The sequence below is a fragment of the Euprymna scolopes genome, chromosome 15 (genome assembly GCF_053919585.1).
Source record: "Euprymna scolopes isolate OS-2025 chromosome 15, ASM5391958v1, whole genome shotgun sequence".
Lineage (NCBI taxonomy): Eukaryota > Metazoa > Mollusca > Cephalopoda > Sepiida > Sepiolidae > Euprymna > Euprymna scolopes.
Genome location: NC_136496.1, coordinates 67,844,099 through 67,862,349, shown reverse-complemented (window position 1 = coordinate 67,862,349; position 18,251 = coordinate 67,844,099). Strand labels below are relative to the sequence as shown.

The 18,251-nt window shown below is 36.4% G+C and overlaps 1 protein-coding gene across 1 annotated transcript in view; it reads right to left on the bottom strand.

The window, feature by feature from the left end:
• LOC145293863 (uncharacterized) overlaps positions 1–14,030 on the bottom strand; it is a 101,711-nt gene extending 87,681 nt beyond the window's left edge. Inside the window, exon 1 of the mRNA XM_080140602.1 lies at positions 13,588–14,030. Within this exon, the coding sequence (XP_079996728.1) occupies positions 13,588–13,944 (357 nt within the window). The 5' untranslated portion in view covers positions 13,945–14,030. The remainder of the gene's footprint in view (positions 1–13,587) is intronic.
• Between the last annotated feature and the right edge of the window lie 4,221 nt (positions 14,031–18,251).

Here is an 18,251-nt window from a genome sequence, read left to right as displayed (position 1 = left end):
TTTGGTGGTGTATCTCCCCTGGTGAGTTAAACGTACCCCCAGATACCAACCTAGAAATTTCTATAACTCGGCATGGTACATACAGTGCCTAGCCTTCTCAAACGGTCACCCATCTGGTACTGGCCAGGCTCATCGTTGCTTAACTTTGCTGATCTGGCGAGAATTGGTGTGTCAACATGATTGTGCTGTATATTTCACAGTGGTTTCAGGGTTGGTTAAAAAATAATACCTTTGATTCTTTATCCGTGTAAAAATCACAGACTCTGAACTCTTATGCCCATCTTTTGAAACATCTAAAATTGTGCCAGTTCCTCTGTACTTTGTACAGATGTTGCATCCTCATCGATTCATGGGTAAATAGTCATGTGTTATTCTATCTTATTATTGCTATGTATAGTGAATCACCTCTTGTATCAACTTCAATAACACGCCTAATTTTACCACGCACTAGAAAGCATGATTGACCATAGAAGACCTGGCTTGAGTGCGTAAGAAGTGATTTGACTGAATGCGATATGACTGATATCAACCTTTTGAATCTGATCGCAAGGAGAGCAGGCATGGAATGTTGCCTGGTGTTGCTCATCTTGGAGTCTGGCACACTCACAGCATCTTAAATGACAAAGCATGATGATGCTGGTTCCATCTTACATATACTTAAAAGACTGAAAATTCAAAAGAAGTTTCAAAAATCATTATTAAGCTAGAATTATTTATCAAGAATTCAATACTATTAAAGATTGATCTTCAATTTCTGTGTTTAGGCCATCAATTCTTTCATTGGCTGTTTTATTTCTAGGCTGAAAAGTTGTTTTGATATATCTGCAAGGATCGTATGACTACAGCAATTACAATGCTGAGATCTTTTTCTTTTGTGTTTACACATAATCTATTATATAGTGATTAGTTGTGGTTCGGTTGGTTGGAACAGGCATTGGGGAATTTGAATACTTCTGTATATACTTAGTGTTCCTAATTTTTGTCCAGCCTAAAAAGACAACTAACCCCAACCAAGCCTGAGTTTACTGCTAAAAATAAAAGCAGTTCCTAAATAGATGTCATGGAGACTAGATGCTATAAACATGAAATGGCAAGACTAGATGAAACTCCTAAAACGCAATTCTCTTTCTATAAATAAAGCCTGCCTACCGAACCAACTTGCCTTACATTTTTTTTGTTTCTGGGTTTAATGAAACTGTTAAATAAAGTTGATTTATTTTGTATTACTCTGAATAGTCAGACTAATGTTCTCATCTTGAGTGTTATTTGGACAACTTTTCAGTCAAGGTAACCTCCGACCTTCTTCAAGTTTATAAGTTGCCATATTTGATAAATGTGAGAACATTAGTCCAATTAATCTAAATAATATAAACAATCATCCCTCATCTAAAAAAAAAAATCGGAACTGTAAAATGTTGTGGGGTACAAATCACCCCTATTTGAGAACTAAGTGGAATCAACTAGTCCTATGAATACCACTGGTTTCAGAGACAAAATGAAGACATTCATACCATGATTAACTGCATGCTATGAACACGTTCCTCTTATACCACTTTAGTGGCTCCTGTATTCTTTATGATAAATGCATATTATATTTTATACACTTTACACTACTTGTGGTTTCTTTCATTTGTAACCTCTAGCACGGGTCTACAACAACTGGCTAACGAAGACGATTCAAGAACTTCCTGGATCAATCTACAATAATTGCTAACAACAACTCAATGACGAACATTCGGGCAACGAATTCACTCTAAAAATAAAACAGCCATTGGAAGACAGCATTTGATGACCAAATGGATTCAAGAAAGAGAACACATGTGGATATTTGAAATAATTTTTTCCTACACTCGGGGGAAATTCGAAACTTCAAGAGTATTTATTTTTCAAAAGTTCGGTGAAGAATGGGAAAAACTACTGGTCTACATTCGGGGAAAAAACAACATTTGAGCTTAAAAATCCACAAACATGGGATAAAGGACACTCCGAAAAAGGACAACAATTCTTGCCGAAAAAAGGATTTTATAGAGACGTTGTCAAAAAGCCTTATCTTGCTGTTAAAAAAGCTAATAAACCGTAAACTATGAGCTGAAATGGAATTAATAAGACGATTTGCATGGAGAACTATTATTACTGAATTAACGAGACCAAGTTTTCAGTAAGTACAAAAAAAAATTTGTCGTTCTGAGAAGCATGTCTTGCTAATACGTCTTATGGTAAAAAGGCATTAGCGTTGGAAAAAGAAAAACACTCCTGCAAAAATAAATGATATATTTTATTTTATTGGTTAAAGCAAGTATTCACACAAATTAAAAACGACGTCAGATTTTAATCCGATTAAAATAAACTTTTCATTGGTCAACGGGACTGCATGTCGAAGAGAAAAAAACAATTTCGCTAAGCACGATAAATAAAATGTTAACGAAAAAAGGACATTCTTTTTCACAAAGATCAAAAAGAATAGCCAGTGGTTCCTGGCAATGAAGCAAGATTCCCGAAACATAGAGGAAGCAGGTATCGCTCACATTAAAAAAATATGCTTAAAAAATAACACCTGCCCACCAGCAATTACCAATAAAGAGGCAAAAAGAACCCTTCACAAAATTATCAGGATAGACAAAATCCTAAGACCCCTTGTAGCAAATGTGGAGGACCTCATGGGTACAATGCATGTCAGTACCAAAGGAAAATAACATATGACCTATGCAAGCGGGCATGGCACAAGGCCTCATATTACAGAGCAAAAGTAGCAAAAAAGAGCTACGTAAAAACTGCAAAAATGGACCTTTCACCAACAGAGAACATAAGGAAGTATGTTACGGGGAGAATCAGAAATAAAGAAGTAAAACTGCAGCTTGATTCAGGGTCGGATTTATCAATTATAAATTTTTACACGTGGAAGAGAATAGGAAAGCCCACGATGACAAAGACGAATAAAGTTGGAAGATCAGTAACTGGTGAAAAAATAAATTTTGAGGGTGAGCTAGTTATTAATGTGTCAAAAAAAAGAATGACGAAAAAGTTAAAAGTGTTCGTTCTAAGGAATGCAATAAAGTTATTTGGGATCGATTTGATTCAGGAATTTGAATTATAGAACTCGCCAATGAGTGATTTTTGTCACAAAGTCAAAAACCTGATGGCCGAAGCTGACAAACTCAAAAAGGATCTCAAAAAATGTTTCCCAACTGTTTTCTCCGAAAAACTTGGATACTGCACAAAAATAAAGGCAAGATTCGAATTGCTGGACGAAGCAAAATTAATATTCAAAAAGCCACGGAGCGTACAGTTCACTTTGAGGGTAAAAATTGAAAAAGAATTGGAAAGACTAGTTAACACTGTGATTTTAACCCCTACTAACTATAGTGAGTGGGCAGCCCCCACTGTATACGTGAAAAAAAAATCTAAAGAGATTAGGGTATGCGCGGACTTCTCGACCGGATTGAATGTGGCGCTCAAGGATCATTACTACCCACTACCAAACCCAGACGAAATATTCGCTAAGTTAAATGGCGGAAAATATTTTTACAAAATAGACTTAAGCGAGGCGTACCTACAAATACCAGTAGAGGAAGATGGCTCAAAACTTTTGTGTATCTCAACACACAAAGAACTTTATAAATTCAATAGATTAGTATTTGGTATAAAAGTAGTACCTGCAATTTTCCAACAGGTAATTGATACTTTGCTAAGCGGTTTGGATTTCGCAATAGGCTATCTGGACAATATTCTTATGCATAGTCAAAATGTTGAACAACATAGAGATCATGTATTTCAAGTGTTTGACAGAATAAAAGAATATGGCTTCACATTGAAGGAAGCAAAATGCGAATTTTTTTTGGAACAACTTAAATACCTGGGTCATATCATAAATAAGGATGGGAGGAAACCCGATCCAGACAGGTCCACAGCTATAAAAGACATGCCAGAACCTCGTAATGTAACTACATTGCAGAGTTTTTTTAGGGCTTGCAAACTATTATCAAACGTTCATTAAGAACATGCACAAATTGCATGCATCATTGAATTTACTATTAAAAAAGGACAAAAAAAGGGACTGGAAGCCTGAGTGCCAGGCAGCGTTTAAGAAATTAAAAGATGTATTAACGTCAGATTTATCCCTGACTCATTTCAGTCTGAAACAAGAGATTATTGTCGCAACTGATGCAAGTTCTTATGGGATCGGGGCGTGCATTCTACACAAGATGCCTGATGGGTCCATTAAGCTGATTGTCCATGCGTCAAGAACTTTACTTCCTGCTGAGAAGAAGGACCCCCAAATCGAAAAAGAAGCACTGGGATTCATATTCGTTGTTACAAAATTCCACCAATTTTTACACGGTTGTAAATTTAAATTGAAAACTGACCATAAGCTGCTTATAACCATCCTTTGCTCTAAAAAAGGTTTGCCAACTTACACAGCCAACAGACTGCAAAGATGGGGGACCATTCTACTGAATTACGATTTCAGTATGGAATTTCTTACATCTGCAAAGTTAAGTCACACAGACAAATTGTCACGGTTAATGCCGAAATCAAGGGAACCGCTCGAAGGCACAGTAATAGCGTCACTACAAAGTGAAAAGGACTATACACAAATACTATGTAAGGAACTACCAGTCACTTTGAAAGATATAATAAAGGAGGCTGAAGAAAATAGTTTCATCAAAGAAATGAAAAAAAATTTCAATCGGATGAATCAGCGGTGGAAGCTTATTCTATGTGCAATGAGGTACTGCTGTACCGGGAAAGAGTAGTAATTCCAGCTACACTACAAACGAAAATTCTAAAGGATTTTCATACAGAGCAACCTGGGGCTATGTGAATGAAGAGCCTCATGAGGTCCTATGTTTACTGAAAGAATATGGACACTGATATAGAAGGCACGGTAAAGTTGTGTAAGGGATGCGCATTGGCTACAAAAGTGCCCCAAATACAATTTAGCCCTTGGCCTAAGGTGGACCATCCATGGCAAAGAATACACGTAGATTATGCAGGCCCACTGGATGGAAACTATTATTTAATAGTGGTAGACAGTTTTTCAAAATGGCCTGAGGTATTTCGATGTAAAAGTCCAACGACGGATTTTACAATCAGTGCTCTTCATGAATTGTTCACTAGGTTTGGTGTGGTTGATTGTCTAGTGTCAGACAATGCCACACAATTCACTTCAGCAGATTTTAAAAACTTCTGCGAGGATTTCCAGGTTGACCACATAACGACGCCAACATATCATTCCCGATCGAACGATCAGGCAGTGAGGTTTGTAGACACGTTAAAAAGAGCCCTGAAGAAGACTAAAGGAACGTCCTCAGAAAAGGCATTACAACAGTTTTTACAAGTTTATCGAATTACGCCAAATGAAAGGACTCCATCGAAGATGTCGCCAGTAGAGTTAATGTTTGTGAGGAAAATTAGGCCGGTCTTCGAGAAACTTTTATCAAAACAGGTGAAACTGCCAAATACTATAGTTCCTAAAAAGATATATTTACCTGGTGAAAAGGTACTTTTCCAGGTACACAAAAATAATAGTACGATGTGGGAACTAGGAAAGGTCCAGAAAAGGATAGGGTGGATGGTCTACATTATCGAAGGTCTTACCCACAAGAAACATTTAAACCAAAAGATTTACCCACAAGAAACATTTAAACCAAATTCGGAAATGTACAACTGATGACAAAAGACAACCACCTGCTGAACAAGAAGTAATGGACCAGATACATGACATGTTCGACTTGGTAACACCACAAGTAGCTGGACAACGCCGGTCCTCCAGGAAAAGGAAAATGACTGACCCGATAGAGATTAACCCCAGGAAAAAGAGCTATACGATCATCCCAGGGGAATGAAAAGCTCGGGGGGTGGGGGGTTACAAAGCACCCCTATTTGAGAACTAAGTGGAATCAACTAGTCCTATGAATACCACTGGTTTCAGAGACAAAATGGAGACATTCATATCATGTTTAACTGCATGCTACGAACACGTTCCCTTCATACCACTTTAGTGGCTCCTGTATTCTTTATGATAAATACATATTATATTTTATACACTTTACACAACTTGTGGTTTCTTTCATTTGTAATCCCTAGCACGGGTCTACAACATAAAGTTGATTTAATTGTTGAGAAAATGTTGGTATTTTTATATGGAACTCTGATGACCCTATTTTCTTCAATTCAATATGAGGTAAATACAGACGCTACTACAAAATGGTTATCTTAAGTCTCTATGAACCCTAACCTAACATTTACAAATTCTTCCTCTAAAAAATTTCTAAAATTTTTTTAAATTCATAAATAATCAGTTAATCCCAATTGCTGCCTTCTCCCTTCTGTCCATTTATTTTTTATTACTTATTTTTTTTTTTTATTTACACTTTTAAATTCGTTACTTGTTCAAAATTAGTCTTTCACGCTTCACAGTACAATTGCAAAAAGAAATTAAATGGTTCATGAATGATGACAATGCTGTTGATTATGACCATGATGAAGAAATATGCAGGTAGGAAGGATGTTTTTCTGATCAGTCCAAAGCTAGAATATGCCACATCAGTATGGTCACCGTGATATATGCGTGACATTGGAATCACAGAAGTGGTGCAGAGGAGGGCTGCAAAATTGGTTCTAGATTTGCATGATCTGTCGTACAAGGAGCGACTGAAGCAACTGAATCTTCCAACTCTGATGATGAGGGGATGCTACCCAAATCTTCAAATATTTCCATGGGGATCACGATGTGGACTGTCTCAAGATACTTCCTTTGAAACAAGATTGTAGGACCTGTGGATATTTCCTTGTGCTTACATAAGCAGTAACATTGGAAGCAGGCAGCTGGGTCTGTTTGAGCACACGTCTCCCAACACCGGAAGAAGTGGTATTTGCAGAGTCACTCAATGCCTTCAAAGTCAGACTAGACAAACATTGGAGGAATCACGCACTTCGCTTTGGTTACAAATCTAGAGATGATGTATATTGAGACATTGTAATCTCGGGGTTATAGGCCTGTGTTCCTTCTCACAGTATATTGTATTGTATTATATTGTATTGTAGATATAAAGTGCAACTCTTGGCCAATCATGATTTTTGTTTGCTTTTCCCACTGAGATTCTTACTTTGACTTTAAATTTACAACAAGTTTGTTTAGTTTTTAGTTGTTTTTGTTTCGATCAATTCACAGTTTTCAATTCATGTACAAAATTCTTTGTGTCAAAGTGACAAAAATCTGAAAAAGTTTTAACTAAATTCTTATCAGGAAGTATTGTCAAATAAAATCTTTAAAGCTGTCGATTGAAATGTTTCAGTCATTGTGTATAAGTGTTGATAATAGCACAGCAACAGATAAGAGACTAATCCCCTTTTTTTCTTCAGCCAACGTCTGCCATTCGAATGTGTAACAACTACAATTACAGACAACCACAGCAGTAGTAGCAGTGACACCTCGCAGTTTTCGAGTTTGAATCTCTTTGGTTTTTAAACTCAGTACTGATTGGTGCAAGCATTTAACTCCTCTTCTAATCTCCTGTAATAGAAATCATCACTCTCACAAACGACCTCGTGTTTGCTTAGCCTTTAAAATGACAGCAGAAAATGTAGAAAAGAAAAGACAAATCTAATTTTGTCATTGGTGAATGTATGCCACTAATTTGCATATGTGCACAATTGATAACTGTTAAAAGGGACGAATTCTAAAGCATGGGCATTGAGTTGAGATTTTTGTTGGACAGCTTAGAATGAGAACGAATGGTGGAAGATAATATCGAATACACAAGGATTAATTGCAAATTGAGGAAAGAAAGGAAAAAAGACTTTTTGCATTGTATCAATAAGAGGACGGTTTGACCCTGCCATTTTTTTGTTGTTTTGTTCCCTTTTCATTTTATAATTTGTGGAATCGGAGGAAATCTCTCAGGCGAACTAAGCACATGACATGACAGCACATGGCTACTTCCTCTTTCCTTGGTCAGGTCATGATACCCACAAAATTCCACATGACTCAAACCATTTTTACATAACAACAGATGAGAGAAGAGCTCAAATACATAAAATTAAAAAAAAAAAAAAAAAAGAATAGAGAAACAGACCCAGATGCATGTGCATATCTACATATTTTAAAAGATTTTTCTGTTATGAAATTGACTTGATATGTTTGGCCTTCCTCTCTGTTGGGACATCGATTGGCTGTCAGATATTCCCAGGACACTGTTGATGCCCAAAGTCTCCATATCATGCTTCACATCAGCTGTCACCTGGTGGGTCTCCTTCCAGTGGCCAGGAGATTTTCGAGGATGCTTCCATCTAGCAGACAGTGGACATGGTCCAGCCAACATAGTTTGCATTGTCTGAGTAGTGTAAACATGCTGGGTAGACCTGTTTGAGACAGGACCTCAGTGTTGGGCACCCATCTTCTCATGTTACTCCCAGAATGTAGCAGATGCTTCTCATGTAGAAGATGCTGAGGTGTCTTTAATGTATGGTCCAATGCTCACTGCAATATAGCAGGAGAAGGGGGCTGATGACACAGGGGCTATACACAAGATTCTTGGCCTTCACTAAAAGCTTCAGATGGGTCAACATATGTATTGTGAGATGCACAAGCATCATGGCTGCCTTCCCGATTTTCTGTCATTCTTTGCATCTAAGGAGAGATTGTGAGTGATGAAGGGGCCAAGGTACGAGGGGTATTACAAAAGTAATGCTTCCTATTTTTTATTCTGCCTGAATGAAGATGATTATAAATTACATTGTTATGATAACTGGAGTTATGCATTCATAACTCGAGAGTTTCCACTCTCTGTTGCAGATATTGATGGTGTGAAACTATAAAAATCCAACCGCTATCATAAAAAGCAGAGATATGTAGCTCATCAAGTTTTGGAGTAAAAAAAGTAGGAGGCTCATATGACAAGGTGAACTCTGGACTCCCATGCACAGCCATCGTTAATCACTAGCAGAAGTACATTGAGTCACTACCTATGAAGGGCAAAAGCCACTTAAGGATAAACATTACTGAGATTGTCAGTTGATGAATGAAACATTACTCTGAGAGGATTAAAAACAATGGACAAAAGCTGATTACTGACTGTTGACACTGGACTTGAAGACGACCATATTTTAGTATGTAGAGAAGCAGTGGCATAGGAATGTGTCTCATTGAATAGTTCTTGGAAAAATCTTTGTTCATGGAAATTCCATTTACTTTTAGGTCAAGGAAGAAAGGAAAGTTTTTGTAATCGTGGTAATAAGATGAGTTCTTGCTGTGAATGTTTTAGAGAAAGGAACAAAAAGTTGGAGCTCAGTCGATTATCTGTCATAAAAATAAGGGTGAAGTAGAGAAAGATTAGTAATGTTGCCTCTGTGAAAAAGGGGCTGTGAGGAAAAGGCCAGATTATCTCCCACTAGATTGCAAAGTTGATTTTGTAGTCTGTCAAGGCAAGGAAGAGTACTCAGCTTGTCATCGAGCTTGCTGAATCTTTATGCCTTAGTGAATGTTCATGCGAGCTACTCTATTGTTAGTATATTATAGGGAAATCTGTTCAGGTTAGCGTTGAGATTTTGTAAATTGATGCATATTCAGAGAGATCCATCCTTTTTTGGGATTGAAAGCCAAACTGGAACATAAATCTGTCTTCTACTTTTCTGCTTGTCTATTTCTTCCCTTAGTTCATTGAATAGTGTCTTTGTGTAGAAGATCACTAAAAGTTGGCTTTGCAAGAAAGATTGGTGAAAGTTGTCTTTGCCTGGAGGATTGATGAAAACTGCCTTTGTGTGAAGAATCAGTGAATGCTGTCTTTGTGTGGAGGATCAATAAAAGTTACCTTTGTAAGAAAGATCAACAAATGCTGCTTTTAAGTGGAGAATCGATAAAAGTTGCTTTTGCATGGAAGATCAGTAAATGCTGCCTTTGTGTGGAGGATCAATGAATAGTTCTGCATCATTTTTAAGTAGGAGTTTAGCTGTTCTGCTGAAGTTGCTGATTTTATAAAACTGTTTCAGATACATGGTTCTCGGTTGTTCCATACCTAAGATAGGTGATTACTCCAAGATTGTCTACTTTTTTTTTTAATTGTTAACAGCATTGGGTTCACAAGAGGTGCAGTGGGCTATGGGGAAGATTAATCCCTATTGTAAACTATCTCTGTGGAAGATGTGCTGGTACTGCTCGCTCAATTAAAGGCAGGCCCTGTATTGAGTTCTGTGTGAATGGTCTGCAGAAGTTGAAAGTCAACAACTTCTTTTGCTATCTGTGTGATATGAGCTGTGTTAGTGGAGGATGTGAATTAACTGAAATCTTACGTGCACGGATTGCTTGGGGAAAGTTTTGTGAGTTTTCCTCATTTTTAACTGCCATTCACTTTCACATGTTACTTGGGGTCATGTTTACAACAGCTATGTTCATAGTGTAATGTTATATGTAATTGAATGCTAAGCCCCAACTGTTAGATAGCAATCGTCAAGCATACTCAAACAATGAGAATAAATAGTCCTGGTTATTGAACTCAGGTGGTGCAATCAAATCAAAGAGAAGGAGGAGATGGCACTTCTGCAGTTTAACATTCCCAAGCAAATTTAGAAAGCCATTCTTAATATGGGGAGAGGTGGCTTTATTAATTCTATGCGAACAGAACTCTCCTAAAATGAATACAATTAATTTGCTTTGTGGATGTTAAACTGCACTAGGGCTGAGGAGTTTAATGAGGGGCGATAATTGAACGGGTCAGAAATTTAAGGAGACTTGTCACTCAAACTCCAGGGAACAGCACTTGTTATTGTTAGTGAGAAATTACTGATAATGATTCGTGTGAAGACTCCTAGTAAGTAAATAATTATGGAATGGAAAATAATAGACATTTGAGAAGATTTGATGTCATTCATATTCTATGGCAAGCCATCGTTTTTTATTAGCAATAAATCACTGATAATAACTGGTGTGATAACTCCGTTAGTTACAATAATAATAATAATTTGCAAAGGTTGTCGAAAGAGGTAGAGAATACTGTTGTATTACTCAGACTCCAAGGAAGACTACAGACTGTTTTCAAAGAAAATTCTTAGATGATGGCCTGTGTGAAACCTCCTAGTAGGTAATAATAATAATAATGATAATAATAATAGAAAAGTTATGGTACTGTCCAATCAAACAGAGATGAGGGCACAAGGTGAACATGATAGCTACAAATACTTGGAAACAAATACCATTAAATGAAGGAGAAAATTGGAAAGGAATACCTCAGAAAAACAAGAAAACTCGAAATTAAACTATATAGTAGAAACCTAATTAAAGGAATAAACACATAGCAGTGACACTAGTAAGATACTGTAGACCGTTTATAAGTTGGACCAAAGAAGAACTGAGGAATCTCGACCAGAAGACCAAGAAACTTATGACAAAGCACAATGCACTACACCCAAAGGATGAAACTGACCGACAATGTGAAAAGGAAAGACGGAGGAAGAGGGCTGGTTCATGTAGAAGATCGCATAAATACCCCCCCCCCCAAAAAAAAAAATTAGAAAAATATATAATGCAGAACACTGAAACAATAATTCCTGCAGCAAGAGACATTGAAGAAACAAACAAGATAGAAAAAGAAGAGATGAGGAAAGAAAAATGGGAAGAGAAACAGCTACATGGGCGATTCATAAGGATTACAAAAGATGAGACTAACAAAAACACTTGGAAAAACAAAAGGAAACCTAAACAAGGAAACTGAATCACTAATTACAGCTGCACAAGATAATGCAATTAAAACCAACCACATCAAAGCAAGGATCGACAAGGCACAAGAAAACAGCAAATGCAAACTCTGCAGACAAAGAGACAAAGCAATAAACCACATAATAAGTGAATGCAGCAAACTAGCCCAAAAAGAATATAAAAATAGACACGATCAAGTGTGGGGGGGTCAGTGCATTGGCAATTATGCATCTTGAACACCCAGACAAATGTTACAAGCACAAACCGGCAGCAGTACTTGAAAATGAAAGTCACAAGATCCTATGGGGCATGGATATACAAACGGATAAACCCATCCAAGCAAGAAGACCAGATACCGTAATAGTTAACAAGAAGGAAAAGTCCTGCCAAAGTATAGATTTTGCCGTTCCAGCAGAGTACAGAGTGAAGATCAAGGAGACGGAGAAGCAGAGCAAATACACGGAATTGGCCAGAGAGCCTAAAGGGATTTGGAAGATGAAGAAAGTCAAGATAACGCCACTAATAGTAGGAATGCTAGGAATGATGCCGAAAAACTTGGAAAAAAGAATGGGAGAGATTGGAATCGGAGGAATGGTTGAGAAGATACAATGGATAACAATAATGAAAACGGCTGAAATATTAAGACCTCTGCTGGATAAGTGCAAAAAGGACTGGGACCTTGGGGAGGCGTATTGCCACCCAAATCCCAGTAAAGACCAATAGTTGCTGCCAACGAGAAGTCAATGGTAAGCCGCTGTTGCGATAACGCAAATTCTTTTGCAAAGGTTATCAAAAGAGGTGGAGAGTACTGGAAATCTGGGGAGTTGTCACTCAGACTCCAGAGAACACCACAAGTTATTCTCAAAGAGAAATCTTTGATGATGGCCTGTGTGATTACTCCTAGTGAGTAAATAATAATAATAATAATAATTGGAAACCCGGGAAAACTTGTCATCCAGATTCCAGGGAACATCACCGATTATTGTCAGTGATGATAATGATAGCCAGTGTGAGAACTCTTAGTGAGTACAAATAATAACAAATAACATTAAATTATCATGTGTTAAAAGCCGGGGAAAATGTAAAATAAAACAAAAGCAATAAGCGTTTATTTTACGGACTTTTTTTTTTTTTTTTTTTTTTGATAATCTAGATTATTTGGACTATGCAACCTCCGATATTATTCAAATACAACTTTTCGAACTTGTGAATCTTTACATCGATTTCGGGAATGTTTATGTCATTTCGAACATGGACTCATGGCATAACGGTGAAATGCTTTGATTAGCACCAAATTCTAAGCGACAGTCTTCTGGGATTTAGTACAGACGATAATATCTAAGAATAACACATACCTCTCTCTCTCCCTCCTTTCTCTCTCTCTCTCTCTCTCTCTCTCTCAACAAGGCAATTGATGATGAAAATAAAAATAGAATAAAGCGCAATATTTATTTATCAATCCATCAAATATTCAAAGAACGAATCAAAATAACGTTTTAATATTTAATAAATAAATATTGTAACTTATCCAATTTTTATTAGCATCATCATTTTTTTGGGGGGGGGGGAGTTAATCGCTCTATCTAGTATACTGAGCTTTCTATTATTTTGATAGGTTACAATATGAGGATAAATATTATCTTTGTAATTATTTATATAATCAAAATATTTACCCGATCATGGCTGACGGAACGAGAACAATCTACCTTTGTGGATTAAATAAAGGGTGTTCAGTTCGGAATTCTGCATAGGTTCCCAAGTTCGGGATAAAGGTCCCCGAGTTCAAACAGATGCACCTAAATACATCGGCCAGTACGTTGTGAAAATAACAATTGATCCGAACGATCAAAATATTAAAATAAAAAGGGTATGTAAACTGTCGTAGTAGCACTCACCTCAACATCAAAACGGTTAAAGCCCGGTTCGGGTTGCACCTTTAATGGGTGACCTTTCTCCACCTGGTTTGAATCGAAAGAACCAAATGCGTTTCTTAATTCTTTAATGTCAGCAGAGAGTTGATAGTTGCTCCATTGCAACCAACACATCCAAGTAAACAAAACGCAAACGGCACACGATTTAACCACCGATATCAAATCGGACTTCACACAAGATAAGCCCAACATCACAGAAGGAGGGCAGTAGTGGTACTTCCGATGATTTTCAAGTGGTTGGGTAGCATAATGATGAGACGTGGTTGTCTTGTCGACAAGAACAGTCAGTTTCTCCGGTTGCATATTTTTGTGGATTGTCATTGTAATTTTATTTTTAGCAGCTTACAAGAAAGTAAAACCGCCCAGATGAAAACAAGGTAAACAAACTAACTCGGCCAAACAAACTAACCCGGGCAAGTAAAACAGGAAGTGTTTGCTTTCTAAGCGACGAATCAGATTTGACTGCTTCAATAAAATTATCTATGAACCAATCAAAACGGTCAACCTTGAACATGTTTTATTTTCTTTTTTCTTTTTTAGCACGTTTCTCGGAAAATAAAAAGGTGCCTGTAAAGTACAGCAACTGAACTTTTTATCTAGGTATGACACTAATAAAGTCGGAATTTTCGACATCCATAGTAAATAATGACAGTAAAAACTTATAAAATCAAATTGATTCATCGTAATTTTTGCTGCATTCTCAAGAAGAAAGATTACATAAAAGAAAATCTCATATATATTTTTTTACTCTCCGTAAATCCAGTGAATTTTCCAAAAATTCTCTAAAATACTAAAAACGGGAAAAACGGAACCGAGTATTTGGTGCTTTTGTCTATAATTGGGCCTAAAAAATATTTTACAAGAAAAATCTGAAAAAAAAAAACAACAACTTTATAATGTACGTATTTTTCACTGCTTGAAGATGTCATATTCCAAAAATTACGTAAATCGATCAAGTAGTTTTTTTTTAATTTAAGAAAATCAAATATTATGACAAATTCTAGTGAAGAATTGCTTCATGCCATCTTGCTTGCGACTGATATGCTACTAACGACACCTGTTTGCGATTGTCGGAAATATAGGATCAACAAGGGCAGACAATCGACTTGGAAATAAAAATGGCAAAACCCCTTTTCTTTTCTTAAATGTCAAAACGAAGAATGCCTGACAAAATCCCTAAAAATAGTAAAATTTGATTTTCTTAAAAAAAAAAAATACTTTATTGATTTATCTTGTATATTTTCATCTAAGTTTTTCATGTTCGCTTATTAAAGTCTGTTTTCAAACAACAAAACCCCCCAGTGTTTTCGACATTCTCTTTATTAAAAGAAGTCAATTTATTTATTTATTAAATAAGTTAATTTATTATATTGTATTATAAAAAGTGCTTATTTTAGAAAAAAAAAATAAAGGGTTTTGCCATTTTTGTTGATTGTCTGCCCTTGTGGATCCTATGTTTCCGATAATCGCAAACAGATATCGTTAGTAGCATAGGCAAGCAAACAAGATGGCGTGAAGCAATTCTTCGCTAGAATATATCATAATATTTGATTTTCTTAAAAAAAAACAAAAAAAAAAAAAAACTACTTGATCGATTTACGTGATTTTGGGAATATGACATCTTCATGTAGTGAACGTACAGTATAAAGGGTTTTTTTTTCAGATTTTCTTATAAAATATTTTTTTAGGCCCAATTATAGCCAAGCACAAGCACCGTTATTTCTACGTATTTTGACGTAAACAATGAAAACAACACAATTTTTAAAATTCTCTCGAAAACAAATAATTGATCAATTTCGTTCATGTTTTTGCAGACTTATTTAAAAAGCAACTGAACTATATACAAATTGAAATAAAATAATTAAAAAAAAAAAAAAAAAAATTCTCATATTTCCCCCAGAGCGCTGTTTCATCAGAAATTTTTTTTGGGGGAGGGGAGAGGGGGGGATTCACATCTTTTTTTTTTTTTTTTTTTTTTTTTTTTTGCATATTAAAATAATATTTAAAAAATATACTAGAATGATAAAATAAAATATATTTAATTTTAGGTCACAATCGTTGCTGATTCATACGATTTTTCTCGAATTTTCAGAAAAAAAAAGTTGGAAAATATGTTAAAATTATTTAAGTTTTACGAAAATATTTTTTATTATTTATTATTTACATTTTAAAATTTTCGTTTGTGAAATTTCTTACTTTCTTAATGATTAAATCTGTGAAAATCTTTTTATTAGATTAAAATGTTAATAACTACATTTTATTTCAGTATTTAATTTATATATCTATTTTTTTTTGTTTTATTTAATAATAGATTTTCTCGTCCATAAATGTTCTTTGTTATATCTACCAAGTTGATCTTAAAGATGGCATAAATAGCTTAGGCAATTGTATTCATTTTCAGTTAGTGAGAGGGAAATTTATCGCCATAGCTTAACCTTAGACGCACCAATTGGACAATACTTAATAAATCATAATTTTTTTTAATGGCGAGTAGACAATGCATTGTGGATGCATTATCGGCAACTCCTGTTACTCTTGCTTCTCTTTATTTGTCCCTCAGTCCTCATTTTTTAATGGGTGATTTTTCTGACGAAGGGAGAAGAAAAAGCTGTATTCTAGGTTGGTAGTATTTTGCATGAACAGTCACCAAAGATGTCAGAAATTTTCTGTTTCTATGTCTATCCTTGTAGCTATGTCACTAGTAAGGGTGCTGGAGGTAAACGTTTTATCTGGGCTGACATTATCCACCTCATAATCAGGAACCCGAACCTTGGATTAAGCACTAAGGAGGCTGTCATCAGCAGGTGCAAAGTACTGGGACTTCTGTATTGTCATTTGGTGAATGGATTCTGAACCATGCAGTAGTTTCTGGTGGGGCCTCTCGATGCCATATTACTAGGTAAATGTTACGGCTTTACCTTATCATGTGCTACAAAAAAAATATATTTCTTTGTTTATTTTTCTCTCTTACTTTCCCTCTCTGCCCTGCTTTAAGCAAGTCTGTTGACCTAGTCCACAAATCTCAAAACTCAATCATGAAAAGTTTCCAGAAAAAATATATGATTAAATCCAGATCTCCAACTTCCAACATAGACCCCCCACTACCATGTCTCCTTCTCCAACATCAGGGGTCTACGTTCTAACCTTCTAGAGGTTGAAACCCAATTACAAGAGGCTAAACCAGACCTATTATCCCTAAGCGAAACTGGCATTACAGACTATTTCCCTAGATGAGTTTGTAAATAAAGGATACTCTAACTTCCAAATCTGATCTCCAAAATCACCATGGGCATGGGATATGTGCCTATATTAAAGATGGCTTTCCATGTGATAGGGACATCTCTAGTGAAGATCCTAACTTACCCTATATGTGCTTCCGGGTTGCATTTGCTCACACTATTGCGTTTATATTTGCTCTCTATCGCCCCCACAACAGCAGAGTTACTATCTTTAAAAGCATATCTGAGAAAATTGACCACGTCCTGTCTGCTTATCCTTCAGCTAACATTCACGTATGTGGAGACTTCAATGTTCACAATGTGGAATGGTTAACCCACTCAAACAAGACAGATGATGAGGGGAGATTCTGTCATGATTTCTCCATTGCTTATGACCTCACTGAGATTGTTCACGAACCCACCCATGTGCGCAACACTGATGGCCAGTATGCAAGTGTCCTAGACCTTTTTCTCACAAATTATCCTGAACTATGTTCAGCTTCCGTTCTGTTTCCACTTGGATCTTCCGACCACTCAGTTGTATCAGTTAAGATAAAAATGAAATGTAATAAGTCCTCAGATGTACCTCTTCATAGTACAGTATATCAATACTCTATGGCTGACTGGGATAGCTTCCGTACATTTATATCAGATCTACATCTGTGTTCCATGTTTAAAAAGGATGTGTCCTCTATAGTATCAGACTTGACGGAATAATCAATTGTAGGTATAGACCGTTTCATACCCTCAAAAAAGTTCCAACAAAAACTTAACAGCCAGCCGTGGTTCTCTCCAGAATGTACTGCTGCCATTGCACACAGAAATCACTTTTTCCATTGCTTCCAACGTAATAGATGTGCTGAGACTAAAGCCGCTTTCAAGACTGCCAACAACTACTGTAAAAAAGAAATAAAGAACACGAGAGAGTTGTATGCTCAGTCCGTCAAGTCCAAAGTAGCTGAGCAGTGGCTTGGTTCCCACCAGTTTTGCCAAATAGCAAACAGGGTTCTGAATAGAAGTGTGTGCTCTATTTCATCATCAATGGACCTGAGTTAATTTCGTCAGCATCAGACAAAGCCAAACTCTGCCAAGAACTTTGCAGCTAATCCTACCCTTTGCGACCAAGGCCGCCATCCACCAATATTTTCTCCTGTATCAGAAAACATGCTATGCAACATACAAATATCTGTACGTGATGTTGCCAAGCTAATCAAAAACCTTGATTCCAGTAAAACAACTTGACCTGACGGTATTCCAATTATAGTGCTCAAAAAACTTCAACCAGAACTAGCACCCATACTTACAAAACTATTTAAGCATTGTCTTTAGGAGAATTGCTTCCCATCATCCTGGAAAATCTCATCAGTATGCCCTGTATTTAAGAATTCAGGTGATCATTCATCCTCTTCT